Below are 13,706 nucleotides of genomic sequence, written 5' to 3'. Positions count from 1 at the left end.
CATGACCTCTAGAAAGGAAGGTTAATCCATTATTTTGTTTAATGATGACCAAGCCGAATCTTTTGAGGGGGATAAGGTGGGGTGCAATTTTATATTGCACTTCTTATCTAAAGTTTTCAGACTGGATTAATGTCTTGCCACTTTAAGTATTATTGTGAGAGGAATATTTTGAAATATACCTAGCCAGTGGTCCAGGATAGTCTCTCATATTCTGCTGTTCTTGTGTGTCACAGAGAATAACCTAAAATAATTAAAGAACATATTTATTCCACCATAATATTTCATATCATAACTTAAAATATGTTTGTACCGTGTCTTTCTAACCTCCAAGCTGTGGAGCTCCACTTGAGCAGGCTCACCCTCAGAGGCAAGGGCTGGACTGACCCATACCAGCTGACCAGCAGGGCCAAAACTCACTGCCACATGAGGGATGCAGAACTTTAGTGGGACTACCTCCACGGGTGCAGCATCTAAATCAAATGACCAAATAAATAACAGCCATTCTGAGTCCAGTGAACAATCAGATTCAAGGATTAGAACTAACTGTCGTAAAAAGGAAACTTAATCACACATTTGCTGTGCAACATTAAGCATTAAAGGAACACTATGGTTCTGACAAACCTGTGTGAGATATGATATCTGGTTCACTTTGTTCAGCTCCATTGATGTACTGGCTGAGCTCATAGCTGCTCGAGGACAGGCCTGATGCTTTAGAGCTGGCAAGAGCTCCACTACCATACACCTAAAGAAAAAAGAAATATACTTAGGGCCGTCATACACTACCATTGCGAAGTTTAGGGTCGGTACTCTCTCAAAAAAAGCAAAAATTTTACATTTAGGGTTAAAACAGTTTGCCACTGGGGCAGTAACCATAAAAGGGACATCTTTGTACCTTATTTACCCCTAAAAGGATCATAGTAGTACTACTCTAAGGTACTAATATGCACCTTTTAGGGGTACATAAGGTACAAATTTGTCTCTTTAAGGGCACTGCCCCAGAGACAACCTGTTGTACCTCTAAAGGTACAACTCTTTCTAACAGTTACACTATGTCATTACTCCAGTCTTCAGTGTCACATAATCCTTTAGAAATCTTTCCAATATGATAATTTGGTGCATAAGAAACATTTCTTATTATCAATGTTGAAAACAGTTGTTCTGGGGGGATTTTTTAACCTTGATATGTTTTTTTTATTGTTTATTTTTTTATAGAAAGTTCAACAGAACAGCATTTATTTGAAATATAATCTCTTTTTATCAATTTAATGTGTCTTTGCTGAATAAAAGTATTAGTTTCTTTAAATAGAAAATTGTACTGACCCCAAACATTTGAAAGGTAATGTATATTGTAATGCTGTCTTATATGTATAAAGATTTTATAATAAAGTCTTATGAAAAGTAATATCTGGAAACAAACCTCTCCAGTTCCATCTCCATTTTCCATACCGTCTCTGTGTTGTCTCTCTGAGACACCATATTGAGTGTCTGTTCTAAGGCTATAGCTGTTAAATAAAATGTGTCAAATCACTTAAAATATATATATATATTTTTTTTTTTACAAAATCACTGAAAAAAGTCAACAGACCCCTGCTGATCTATGTATGAAGCTCTTGCAGACTCCTGCTGCAGTCCTCTGCCCTGATAGCCCTCTGTTCTCCAACCATCTGTCTGGCTCCAGCCACCACCATCTCCAAAACAGCAATGAGGTGAACATTAGATTGACTTTTGCAGATAATTAAAAACTGAGGGCCACTGATTTAATATTATGTACCTGGGGAGCTGTACAGTGGTCTGTGATAGCCATGATAATCATAATACCCGTAGTCTTCTCTGTAAGGCCAGTAGCTGGAAGTGGGATAGTCATATTCCTGCCTGAACAGATATTAGCAATTAGACCTGGGATTTTAGACCTGCGCTCATTCAGGGACAAATAATAACAAGGTGCCGGTAATATTGTTTCTTTCAATATATTAATGTTTAATGCCGTTTAAAAGATTGGGTCAGTAATATTTTTTTGTAATATTCAAACATACAGTAAAAATAAAATAACACTGTGAAATATTATTACAGTTTAAAATAACTGTTTTCTATTTTAATTTCCATTTCTTTATCAATGTTGAAAAGACTTGTGCTGCTTAAAGGAATAGTTCATCCCAAATTTATTTTAAGTTGTATGACTTTCTTTCTTCAGCCAAACAGAAATTAAGGTGTTAGAGGAAAACATTCCAGAGTTTTTCTCTATCTAATGCAAGTGAATGGTGCAAAACCTCAAAATAAATTTTTAGGCAACTTGAAAGGGCTCCACACATAACCCCAGCCAACGAATAAGGGTATTCTCAAGCAAAACGATCAGTAATTTTCAGAAAGTACAATAAATTATATATTATGTATGGAGATTGGGAAGGACATGCATGACATAGGCAGCAAGAATTGTTTACAAGTGGGGAGAAGAAGCGCTGACTAAAACAAATGGTCATTGCTATTTATTAGTATTTGTTTCAGTTTATTGTTCAGTTTATATGTGTGTATTCTGTATGTAAACTCCTCTTGCCACCTATATCACACGTGGCCTTCCCAACGTGCGGACATTATGCAAAAGGTTGTGAACTCAACCGTCTCGTGAATGTGCTTCGGAGAGTTGGACCAAGGTGAGCATTTGTAGTTAAAAACTATATACCTATGTTGGGCACCATTAACTTGCATTAGATGGAGAAAAATCCAGGAACGTTTTTCTCCAAAACCTTTATTTCTCTTTGGCTGAGGAAAGAAAGTCAAATGCATCTTCTTGGATGGCCTTGGAGTGAGTAGATCTGAAAATATTCCTTAATATTAAATATTTTTTTGTGTGTTCAAAAAGTTATACAAAAAAAAATAATTCAAAATAAGAGGTACTGAAAAGATTTCTTAATCAGTATTTTTGTCTTGATTATAGCTAAAAACATCTCAACGGTAACATTCTTAAAACAAGATAAATGTACATAAGAAAGTTAACTGAGAAGCAAAATTACATCAATTATTATTCATTATTAAGACACGTTTATTTTTCTTACCCTATCTGCAAATTATGAATAAATGCAACTTCATATCATACAATGTTTATTTCCCTTTCAAGGGAACTCAAGCTGCGTTGAGACGCAGTGGGAACGCTCTGCGTGATTGCGTCGTGAAGCACGTGTATAATCATTCCAATGGAAGAGCGAGACGTCATAGGCGGGTGACGTCATAGACCAGGAAGCTATAAAGCACACCTGAAAACAGACCGCGACAACTTCTGTTGCCTTCAGCAAGCGCTCTCCTAATACTGTCCTTGTCTATTTACTGTTGTCTGTCACAAGCACATTATATCTATCTATATATATATATACTGTATATATATTATGGCGAAACAAGAGTTCAAGCGTTGTGTTGTCCCTTGCCCTCGTTTCACACATCAGCTTTGTGTTGCTTGTTTGGGAGTGGAGCATGCCCAGTCAGTTTTCGAGGGAGCTGACTGCGACCTTTGCGAGAAGCTGTCCGTGAGGACGCTCCGCTCTCGCCGGGCGTTCGGTTCGGTTCACGCTCCCCGAGGTGCGGGTCCCGCTGCTGCTAAGGCACAGCGAAGGCTTTCATCTTGGGGTTTGCATATGGATCTAGTAGCGGGGCTTGAGACGGGCCCAGCCATTTCTCAACCCTTACCTGCTGGATCCGGTGCCTCTGCCCAGGAAGGAGCCCGCGCTGCGGCTTTTCCTTCCCAGGTCGGGGCACCATTGCTGAGACTATCCAGTTCTGAGGATCTGGATGTCGTCAGTACTGATAGGGGGGAGTTTGAGTCTTCGCCAGCTCATACCCCCGGTAATGATGAGGAGCTTATGGAGGTTTTATCTCGTGCTTTAGCTAGATTAAATATTGAATGGCCAGCCGATGATTCTCAGAGTGTTATTAAAAAGAGTTTATTAGATGAAAGATTTCTACCATCTAAAACACAGCCTCCACGTCGGGGACTCCCGTTTTTTCCCGGTCTCCACAATGAGGTTTCGAGATCGTGGAATAAACCGGCGTCATTCAGAGTGTTTAACCCACAAACTTCCAACTATAGTAATGTTTTGGGTGCATCTGATTATGGTTATTTGACGGTGCCTCGGGCTGAAGAGACGCTCGCGAGCTATCTCTCTCCCGAGTCAGCGTCATCATTAAAAGCCCCGACGTTACCCATCAAGCCCTTAAAATCTACATCTTCGCTGGTGGGTAAAGCTTATTCGGCAGCAGGTCAGGCTGCGTCATGTCTGCACACTATGTCTATACTGCAGGCATACCAGGCTGATCTGCTGAAGGATATCGATGAACGTGAGAAAGGCAGCGCTGACGCAATTCGAGAATTGCGTCGCGCAACAGACCTGTCTCTCCGGGGCCACCAAGGAGACAGCCAAATCAGTGGGCCGTTCTATGGCAGCCCTGGTGGCCACGGAGCGGCATCTTTGGTTAAATCTGTCAGAAAACAAAGATAAAGATCGGTCTGTTCTTCTGGACGCACCACTGTCACCTTCAAGTTTGTTCGGCGACGCTATCAACTGTGTCGTCGATAGGTTTCAAGAATCGAAAAAACAATCTGCTGCGTTCCAGAGGTTTCTTCCTCGACGTTTCGATGTCCCCGAGACTGCTGGGCGTAAAGTGATTATTAAATCCGAGCAGTCTCGTCCGAGTACAAGCTCCTCACAGCACAGAGTGCATCAAAAACAGAGCGTCGCCACTCGGGCTCCTCCACAATCTGGAGAACCTGGGTGGCGGTCGCAGTCCAGGCCAGCTAGGGGTAGGCAAGATCTGAGGACTGTCATATCTAAGAAAGCTTGGGCTAAGAAGAAGTCCTGACGCCCAGGGTCCCCTCCGGGGAGGGACGATTTCGAGAAATCGTTCATCCTCGGCGCCCTCTGGGGGGCGATTCTCTGAGGAGAGTCGCAGCGCTGCCACATCGGTTGTTCCCTGCCGGTTCGCCGCTTCAGGGCACCGATGTGTCAGCGTCCCCATACGATTCTCCGAGGAGGGTCGTAGAATGGTCAGTTCGGTTGTTCCCTGCCGGTTCGCCGCTTCAGGGCACCGAAGCGTCCGTACAACCGAATCCCGGGGCCAGTCTCGAGAGACTGGTCCCCTTAGTAGAATTTCTGGCAGCGTGGAAACTACTGCCAAATATTTCTTAGTGGGTCCTGCATTTAATAGAAAAGGGTTACAAAATTCAGTTCGGTTCTCGTCCGCCCAGATTTCAAGGGGTCCTTCCCACAGTGGTGGACCCAGAGCAGGCTCGGGTCATGGAGCAAGAAGTACTGACGCTTCTGCAAAAAGGGGCTATAGAAAGGGTTTCTCCTCCCAGCAGACAGTCAGGGTTTTACAGCCGTTACTTCATCGCTCCCAAGAAGGGTGGGGGGTTGCGTCCTATTCTAGATCTGTGTCAGTTAAACAGCAGAGTTCAGAAACTCAAGTTCAAAATGCTTACACTCAAACAGATTGTATCACAGATTCAGTCCGAGGACTGGTTTGTCACAATAGACTTGAAGGACGCTTACTTTCATGTATCCATTCATCCTCATCACAGGAAGTTCCTGAGGTTTGCTTTCGGGGGCGAAGCATACCAATATCGGCTCCTTCCATTCGGCCTAGGTTTATCACCCCGCACCTTTACGAAATGCGTGGATGCAGCGCTGGCACCTCTGAGACTCCAGGGCATTCGCATATCAAACTATATCGACGACTGGTTGATCCTGGCTCGTTCCGAGCAGTTGGCAGTTCGGCATCGAGATGTTGTCTCACATAAAGAGGTTGGGGTTACGGCTAAACACCAAGAAGAGTGTGCTCCTCCCAGCCCAGAGGACCACTTTTCTAGGGGTGACGTGGGATTCGACAACTATGCAAGCACGATTGTCTCCAGCACGCATCGCTGCGATTCTCACAGCCGTAAAGAGGGTAAAACTAGGCCAGTCACTCACTGTGAAACAGTTCCAGAGACTGGTGGGTCTCAGGGCAGCTGCGTCCAACGTAATTACTTTTGGCCTTCTGTACATGAGACCCCTGCAGTGGTGGCTCAGGACCAAGGGGTTTTCTCCGAGGGGAAATCCGTTTTGCACGATCAAGGTCACGCGGCAATGCCTGCGTGCCTTGGTCATGTGGAAGAAACCTTGGTTCCTCGCCCAGGGCCCAGTATTGGGGGCTTCTTGTCGACACGTAACGCTATCGACGGATGCTTCCCTCACAGGCTGGGGGGGCGGTCATGAGTGGCCGCTCGGCGACAGGTGTCTGGCAGGACCATCAGCTTTCGTGGCATATAAACTGACTAGAGATGATGGCGGTATTTCAGACTCTCAAATACTTCCTGCCAGACCTGGGAGGCCATCATGTGCTTGTCCGCACAGACAACACATCTGTGGTCTCTTACTTCAACCATCAGGGGGGTCTGAGGTCCCGATTATTATGCAAACTGGCTCATCAGATCCTCCTATGGGCCCAGAGCAAATTACTGTCACTCAGGGCAGTTTATATTGCAGGGTGTTTGAATGTGGGAGCAGATATCCTGTCAAGGCAGGGGCTGCGGCCCGGGGAGTGGAGACTTCACCCCGAGGTGGTGGAGCTCCTATGGGAGAACTATGGTCAAGCTCAGGTCGATCTTTTCGCATCTTACGATACAACCCATTGTCCGCTTTGGTTCTCCCTCACATATCCAGCTCCTCTCGGACTGGACGCTATGGTACAGGTGTGGCCGAGGTTGCACCTGTACGCTTTTCCCCCGATATCATTGCTTCCGGGAGTTCTGGAGAGGGTTCGCCAAGTAGGGGCTCAGCTATTATTAGTAGCCCGGCACTGGCTGGCCCGAGTATGGTTCTCGGACCTAGTGCCCCTTCTGTACGGCTCTCCCATGGAGATTCCTGTCAGAAGGGACTTGTTATCTCAAGCAGGGGGCACGCTATTTCACCCTCGCCCGGAGTTGTGGAAACTGTGGGCTTGGCCTCTGAGGGTGCCCAGCTGTTAGAATCCGGTCTCTCGACTGAGGTTGTTGAGACCATCCTTCAATCCAGAGCTCCTTCCACGAGGACACTATATTCATTGAAATGGAAACTGTTCTCTACATGTTGTGGAGAACTTTTTTTAAATCCTGTTAACTGCCCGGTTGGTACAGTTCTCGATTTCCTACAAGACCGTTTCTCTGCTGGATTATCTCCTTCCACCTTAAAGGTGTACGTAGCAGCGATATCTGCTTATCACTCCCCTCTGGGGGCTTCCTCTCTTGGGAGAGATCCTCTTATTATTTGTTTTCTCCGTGGTACATTGAGGCTGAGGCCTGCACTGCATTCTAGAGCACCGGCTTGGGATTTGGCCATTGTACTCGAGGGTCTGGCCCTGGCTCCCTTCGAGCCTATTGAAGAGGTTTCAGAGAAGTTCCTTACACTAAAAACTCTATTTATGCTCGCTATTTCTTCTATCAAGAGAATTGGAGATCTGCAAGCCCTGTCGGTGGCTCCTTCATGTTTGGAATTTGCAACCTGGTATGGTGAAAGCATTTTTACACCCTAGGCCGGGTTATATTCCTAAGGTCCCCACTAATGCCCTATTGTGCTGCAGGCTTTTTGCCCTCCACCTTTCAATACCCCAGATCAGGAAAGTCTCAATCTGTTATGTCCCGTTAGGGCTTTGGATGCCTACGTTCACAGAGCTGCCCTGTGGCGTAGATCAGAGCAGATATTTGTCTGCTTCGGTTCAACCAAGAAAGGTTGCCCTGCATCGAGACAGGTAATGAGCAAGTGGGTAGTTGAGGCTATCTCACTTGCTTATGAAGCGGCCGGACAGCCTTCACCTATGCACCCATACTCGCGCCCAAGGAGTATGGCTGCCTCTAAGGCTTTAATTTCAGGTGTTTCCCTTCAGGACATTTGTAATGCGGCAGGCTGGTCCTCACCGCATACATTTTTCAGATTTTACGACCTAGACCTCTCCACTCCCGGGGCTAGGCTGCTTGTTTCCTAGTGTGCGCAAGGACTCCACACAGAACGGGCATTTCTCATTATGGCGTAGTGGGTATGGGGTTCCCACCGCGTATCAACGCAGCTCGAGTTCCCTTGAAAGGGAACGTCTCAGGTTACGTATGTAACCCTGGTTCCCTGATAGGGAACGAGACGCTGCGTTCTCCTGCCATACTTCCTGCATGCCCTGATCGACTTCCTTCAGGCTTTTTCAGAAACTCTCGCGGTCTGTTTTCAGGGGTGCTTTGTTTTCAGGGGTGCTTTATAGCTTCCTGGTCTATGACGTCACCCGCCTATGACGTCTCGCTCTTCCATTGGACTGATTATACACGTGCTTCACGACGCAATCACGCAGAGCGTTCCCACCGCGTCTCAACGCAGCGTCTCGTTCCCTATCAGGGAACCAGGGTTACATACGTAACCTGAGACGTTTCTCTTACTGTATACTTCTAATCTATCAATTACCTTATTCTTATTTAAGAATCTGTGAATCTAAAATTGAACATAGTGCATTGAGGTTTGTGCCAATAAAATGATTAGCCAACTGCGTAAAGAAAATAAACTTAATAATAAAAACAAGTCTTGCCTCTCAAGTACATTCATTTTGTTTTAAGGACATTCATGTTTACTGAAAAAATAAATACTGATTTTGCTGCATGATTGATAATCTTACTGTTACCTGGAATGAGGTCTGAAATGCAACGGTTGGTTTGATGCATAACTGCTGCTATATCCAGGAATATACTCTGGTTTAGGAGTAGGACTGGCCATGTAGCTTCCATACCGAGGATCCATATGGGGCCACTGTCTTTCTCTCCCTCTTGGGTCTGTAGGTGGGTAGTAATACGGTGTTTGCTGGGAGGATCTGTAGTGGTCGTCTCTCTCACTAGGCTGGTACTGATGGCCTGGCATATGCCAGCCTTGCCCTCTGGGCTCCATCACACAACGCAGTGCCGGATAAACCTTAAGAAAACTGCACTTGCAAAGGCAAATGTCAGTTATTAGTGAGAAGAGAGGAGGATTCTGTCTGCTGTATAAACACTAAGTCAAATGCTATCAGTGAGCATAGATACAGAGGCTGCTTATCAAGAAGGGAGCAGTAAATCAAAAACAACCTTTGTTTTCAATTCTGTAAGCTGTTTTAGTGGTAACTTATGATATACCTAAAGACATCAGTATGAGATCAGAACAAAGCGCATATCACATTTTGTATTTAACCAGGGAAGGGTTCCACTTTATAAGCTGTCTTAAGGCAAAAGATTATTTGTTTCGTACAATGTACTAATTAAGTTCATGTTCTACTGAAAACACTTTTGCTGCTATTGAGGTGGAAGACGGGTAGAGGTTAAAGACGGGTTTAGGGGTTAGTTTTAAGTCTGGGTTAAGGTGTAATGGAAGGGTCAACAGTGTAACTATGTTATTACAGTAATTAATTACGGGTATATGCAGGTCTTTTTAATATATAAGTACAATGTAAAAACATGTATTTACGCAATAAGTGCATCATATCAAATTATTGATTTAAATGTTAATAGCCGTTAAAGACACAATATAAAGTGGGTTTGAAAAACTTGACTGTAATTGTCATGCACATAAAAAGGTGTACTGTAAGATTGTTTTATTTTTTAATATATAATCATTTAACAACTGATAGTATTGTACAATACAATACTACAATAGTATTGCAGAAACACTTATCTTAAAATCAAATTTCAAATAACTCACAGATTTCTTTTTTGAGATGTTTTCCATATAGACTTTCGCTGTTGACTGTGTACGGTGTCCTGTCACAGTTTCAAAGTGCACATGCCACATCATTTCAAAGCACAACACAAAGATGACTCATGGACCTGCCTTACTCTCAAAATCTTTCTTTGCCCTTCAACCCCTAAAAGGGAAATCAAGGGAGTCAAAATACACCTTATTTCTGGTCCATCTCTTTGTGGCTATTCTAAGCAGCTGTTGCCATCTCAATGCAACAGCTGGAAGTCGACTTTTTTATTAATATTTCCTCTAAATACATCATTGAAGCAATACATACGTGTAAAAAGCACTAAAATGCGCTTAAACATAACACATGTTTTTTATATATATATATATATATATATATAGATAGATATATAGATAAAATAACGGTAAATGCAAAATAAATCAAAGCTGGACTTACAGTATGTTTGCATACACAGCTTTGACAGACGCCCGAGCTTTCTGCACTCACTCCCATATTAGGAATATTTGAAGTTGCCACGTCGTGCGGAACCATAGCGCAAAGACTCTGGATCTGCTCGGACACACCTCGGAGAAACACAGTATTATTCATGGAAGGATATCACTGCCATGTTAAGAAGGGAAATTTCACTAGAGTAATTCAGAATAATAAAGAAAAACGATTGTGAAACATTTCAAGCGATTCTTCCAAGTGATTGTTTAGAAATTTGATTTAGGCAAATAAATTATGTTTGTACTGAAACTGAGTAATGTATAGGCTACCGTTCACGCTTTGGTCAGTTGACATTTGTTACGGTTCTCGTGAAAGCACTATCTGAAGTTGGTTCCACAGATTTTATTTTCTTCCTTAGATCTTAGATTCTTTTTTTTTTTCATTCTTAGCAGGGAAGTCTTAAGCAGATTTATATTAAACAATTTCGTGCTGCAAAGCATAGTATGCATAAAATATTTGTTTATTTTAAGTTTATTTTACTAAACTAGCACAATGGTGCAAAATTTCCTCATTTAAATTTTAGCTTATTTAACCTTATTCGGCTCATTTAAATACTATAATTTCAATAAGCACGAATATTTCAAAAATTGAAGTTAAACAATAAATTTGAAGACTTCACTAATCCGCCACCAGATGTCACTTTAGTCACGTTGATGATCACTCAAATTTCGACGTTTTAGAAAGATTATGTTGGCCTGAAGTAACATTATTTATTTTGTTAGTATATTCTTAGTGATTGACTACAAATTATTGTGCAAGCATATAATACATACATATATTTAGAATATATATTCAGCGGTTTTAATTGCAACTGTATTTAATTTAACTGTATGTAAACATAGTTGTGGCTCTCCGTGTTCATGTGTGCGCGTCCATGTGAGCTGACCAATCAGGGACGGTATGTAAATGAGCACGGAGTGAGTCGACTACTCACTGTCTCACGTATATCGTGAGTCTCATTTTAGCACTCCACTCTGCGCGAGTTGCATATTCCTGTCTCGATCTCACAGGATTACCTAACTAACAGAGAGCACATACTTAAAGGATATCTGTTTCTAATGTGCAATATGACTTTTGAAGAACCGTGTGGAGACAACGCAACGGAAAGGTATGTTTTCATATAAAACTCACAGGTGTTGTTGCATTATATTAGTTTGACCGCGCCTGTTGTCCGTTTGTGCCGTTGAAAGACCACGAAGATCACATAATTTCCCGTTTTTTATTTTACAGTGTGGTGATCTGGTTTATTAACGAACGCGTCTGACATTGCACATTTGTCTCTTTCTTTCTTTCTTTCTTAAATGCTTATTTGCTGCAACTCCTGCAGAAGTTCGACCAAACAATTGATCAGATTTCCTCTATTCTTTTGCAAACCGTGAGAATTGTATTGTTCAGTTTGAATGAGGGATCGCCTGTAAGTTAAATCTGATGTGTTTTTTTAAACCATCTCTTAGAATGGACACGGTTGAAAAGGCACTGGAAGAGGTTCTGACTACTGCATTACCTCAGGGATGCATCACTGTGGGAGTTTATGAGGCAGCGAAGTCACTTAATGTGTAAGTGATCACTGGAAGACCCTTTCCATCCAAGCCATACCTGGGTTATTTCACTTTTAAAAAATCTGTGCTTCACTATTGGCAATAGACGTTGGATCTTTTTTGCTCACTGAATTTTCCTAATGTGATCACACTTTAAGATTAAAATAGTTCCATTGGATATTTTTCTGCTTTTGCACATTTTTAAATGTACTTTCATTGACATTTTCGCAGGGACCCAGACAACGTGGTCTTATGTCTGCTGGCCACAGATGAGGAGGATGTGAAGGATGTCGCGCTCCAGATTCACTTCACCTTGATCCAAGCGTTCTGTTGCGAGAATGACATCAATATCTTGCGAGTGAGCAACATGAGACGTCTGGCAGAGATCCTGGAGGGTGTGAAACCGGGAGGAGAGTCGATGGACCTACACTGTGTGTTAGTCACCGTATGTGTCATTTCATACTCCTTCTATCAGTTTATTGCTCGCACGCAATTGCTTCGATCACAGCTGCAGAATTGTTCATGCATATTCATATCGACTGCCAGGAAAGGATTAGTTAAACTCTTTGAGAACGGCACGCCTGAAGTAGTTTAAAGTTCAATGATCCGTTCAGAGTGTCTGTGAAGTGGGATTCCAGCCGGTCTGGAGCTGCAGTAAATTGGCAGCTCTTCAGAGTGATCTAATAGCGGTGCTGAACTTCTGTGGCCACCTTTAGTATTCGCAGAACTTCCTGTGTAACCGTGGGGCATTTCTGCAAACACCGTTTCCTGGAAGAAAAAGCTTTGTGAAGTGACCATCTTTAACAAATTAGAGAGAGGCCCTTTGAAAACAAGTGCTTGTCAGTTAACAGCAGCTGTTAAAATCACTTACTGCCAGATTCTTGCAGACCTACTGACTTGATCTAGAATACATGCGATATACTAGTGCACTTCGCTCACAATGTTTCTCTTTTTCCTTCACAGAATCCGCAGTCATCCACGTGGAAGGATCCAGCCCTCAGCAAACTAAATCGATTCTGCAGAGACAGCCGGGGTTTGGACCAGTGGGTGCCGGTTATCAATCTCCCCGAACGATGAACAGAAGTGGACAAACAATGTCACCGCTTTTATGGGCTACTGCACTAGATTCGTGCTCTGGATGAAGTTTAATGCCAGTGAGAATGAGACATGAGGGGGATTAATGAAATTCAATGGATGAAATGTATTCCAGCAAACCCAATGATCAGAAGAGTGGATTTTGTGTGTCATGCTGGACGGTCGATTCATGGTTTCACCTCAGAGCAGGAAGAATGACTCAGCACTATGTTTGCAGTGCTGCCAGGGAATGACAAGTCCAGCAGTTTGCCGGGAAACGAGACTGTACAGGAAACTGAATCACACATGCTGGATTAGAGGACTAGAAATTAGCTGAGAGACGAGCGAGTCCAACTGGAATCTACTCAATGAAATGTGATCGGACTGTCGCAGATCAGATGGACTGTTAAAATGTTGGGCATGACCCTTTTGCAGACACGCTGCATTTTAAAGACAACTTTTGATTTAAAGCTGTCCTGTAGTATAATTATTTAAAAGGGAATATACAATGTTCTTTATTGATTTAGATAGAAATGAGTTCCTCGTTTTCATTTTAACTATACTGGAATATGTTCTCTGTATTTTAAACTGTTAATTTATTAATTGTATTTATATTGTTGCTCTCATCCTCAGATATTGTTAAAAATAAAATGTCTGACCCATGTATATTTATTTGGCAGTGTTTCTATTGTCTGTCAGTTCATTGAACTAGTTATGCACAATAGGTTGGTACCATATCAGTTATCGGCTGATATTTATATGTATCAGATTATTTTGTATTTTAATTGTGCATGTGCAATGCCACTATTTTTACAGTTAGATTAACTTTGCGACCATCTCACAAACACTCAATTCTAATCCTTAAAAATGCTAATAATTTAACAACACTCAAAT

General features: G+C 42.6%; 2 protein-coding genes across 9 annotated transcripts in view; one reads left to right on the top strand and one right to left on the bottom strand.

Annotated features, from left to right (window-relative positions):
* Positions 1-10,279, bottom strand: part of sec16b (SEC16 homolog B, endoplasmic reticulum export factor) — a 29,149-nt gene extending 18,870 nt beyond the window's left edge. For 3 of the 8 annotated variants that reach the window (XM_077198948.1, XM_077198951.1, XM_077198954.1), the window contains exons 1-9: positions 10,147-10,279; positions 9,705-9,867; positions 8,659-8,952; positions 1,772-1,872; positions 1,586-1,688; positions 1,418-1,502; positions 622-742; positions 325-470; positions 180-241 (exon numbers count right to left, since the gene is read on the bottom strand). In XM_077198948.1, coding sequence (XP_077055063.1) covers positions 180-241; positions 325-470; positions 622-742; positions 1,418-1,502; positions 1,586-1,688; positions 1,772-1,872; positions 8,659-8,918 — 878 coding nt within the window. In that variant the 5' untranslated portion in view covers positions 8,919-8,952; positions 9,705-9,867; positions 10,147-10,279. Of the gene's footprint in view, positions 1-179; positions 242-324; positions 471-621; positions 743-1,417; positions 1,503-1,585; positions 1,689-1,771; positions 1,873-8,658; positions 8,958-9,704; positions 9,868-10,146 lie in introns of all 8 variants that reach the window. The other 5 variants (XM_077198949.1, XM_077198952.1, XM_077198953.1 and 2 more) reach the window with 4 other exon arrangements.
* An 812-nt stretch (positions 10,280-11,091) lies between these two features.
* Positions 11,092-13,478, top strand: gadd45ab (growth arrest and DNA-damage-inducible, alpha, b). Its single transcript, XM_077198960.1, has 4 exons — positions 11,092-11,308; positions 11,655-11,756; positions 11,970-12,183; positions 12,702-13,478. Exons 1-4 carry the CDS (start codon positions 11,259-11,261, stop codon positions 12,813-12,815), a joined length of 480 nt encoding a protein of 159 aa, XP_077055075.1. The 5' UTR covers positions 11,092-11,258; the 3' UTR covers positions 12,816-13,478.
* The last annotated feature ends 228 nt before the right edge of the window (positions 13,479-13,706 follow it).

This window comes from Siphateles boraxobius, unplaced genomic scaffold (genome assembly GCF_051911475.1).
Source record: "Siphateles boraxobius isolate OS27281-9 unplaced genomic scaffold, OSU_SipBor_1 41, whole genome shotgun sequence".
NCBI classification, from domain to species: Eukaryota; Metazoa; Chordata; class Actinopteri; order Cypriniformes; family Leuciscidae; genus Siphateles; species Siphateles boraxobius.
This window is presented reverse-complemented; position numbering and strand designations above follow the sequence as displayed.

Coding starts and splice junctions, on each gene's coding strand:
- gadd45ab (XM_077198960.1), top strand. CDS start 11,259: ATGTGCAATATGACTTTTGAAGAACCGTGTGGAGACAACGCAACGGAA. Junction 11,757..11,969: donor GCAGCGAAGTCACTTAATGT/GTAAGTGATCAC, acceptor ACATTTTCGCAG/GGACCCAGACAACGTGGTCT. Junction 12,184..12,701: donor TACACTGTGTGTTAGTCACC/GTATGTGTCATT, acceptor TTTCCTTCACAG/AATCCGCAGTCATCCACGTG.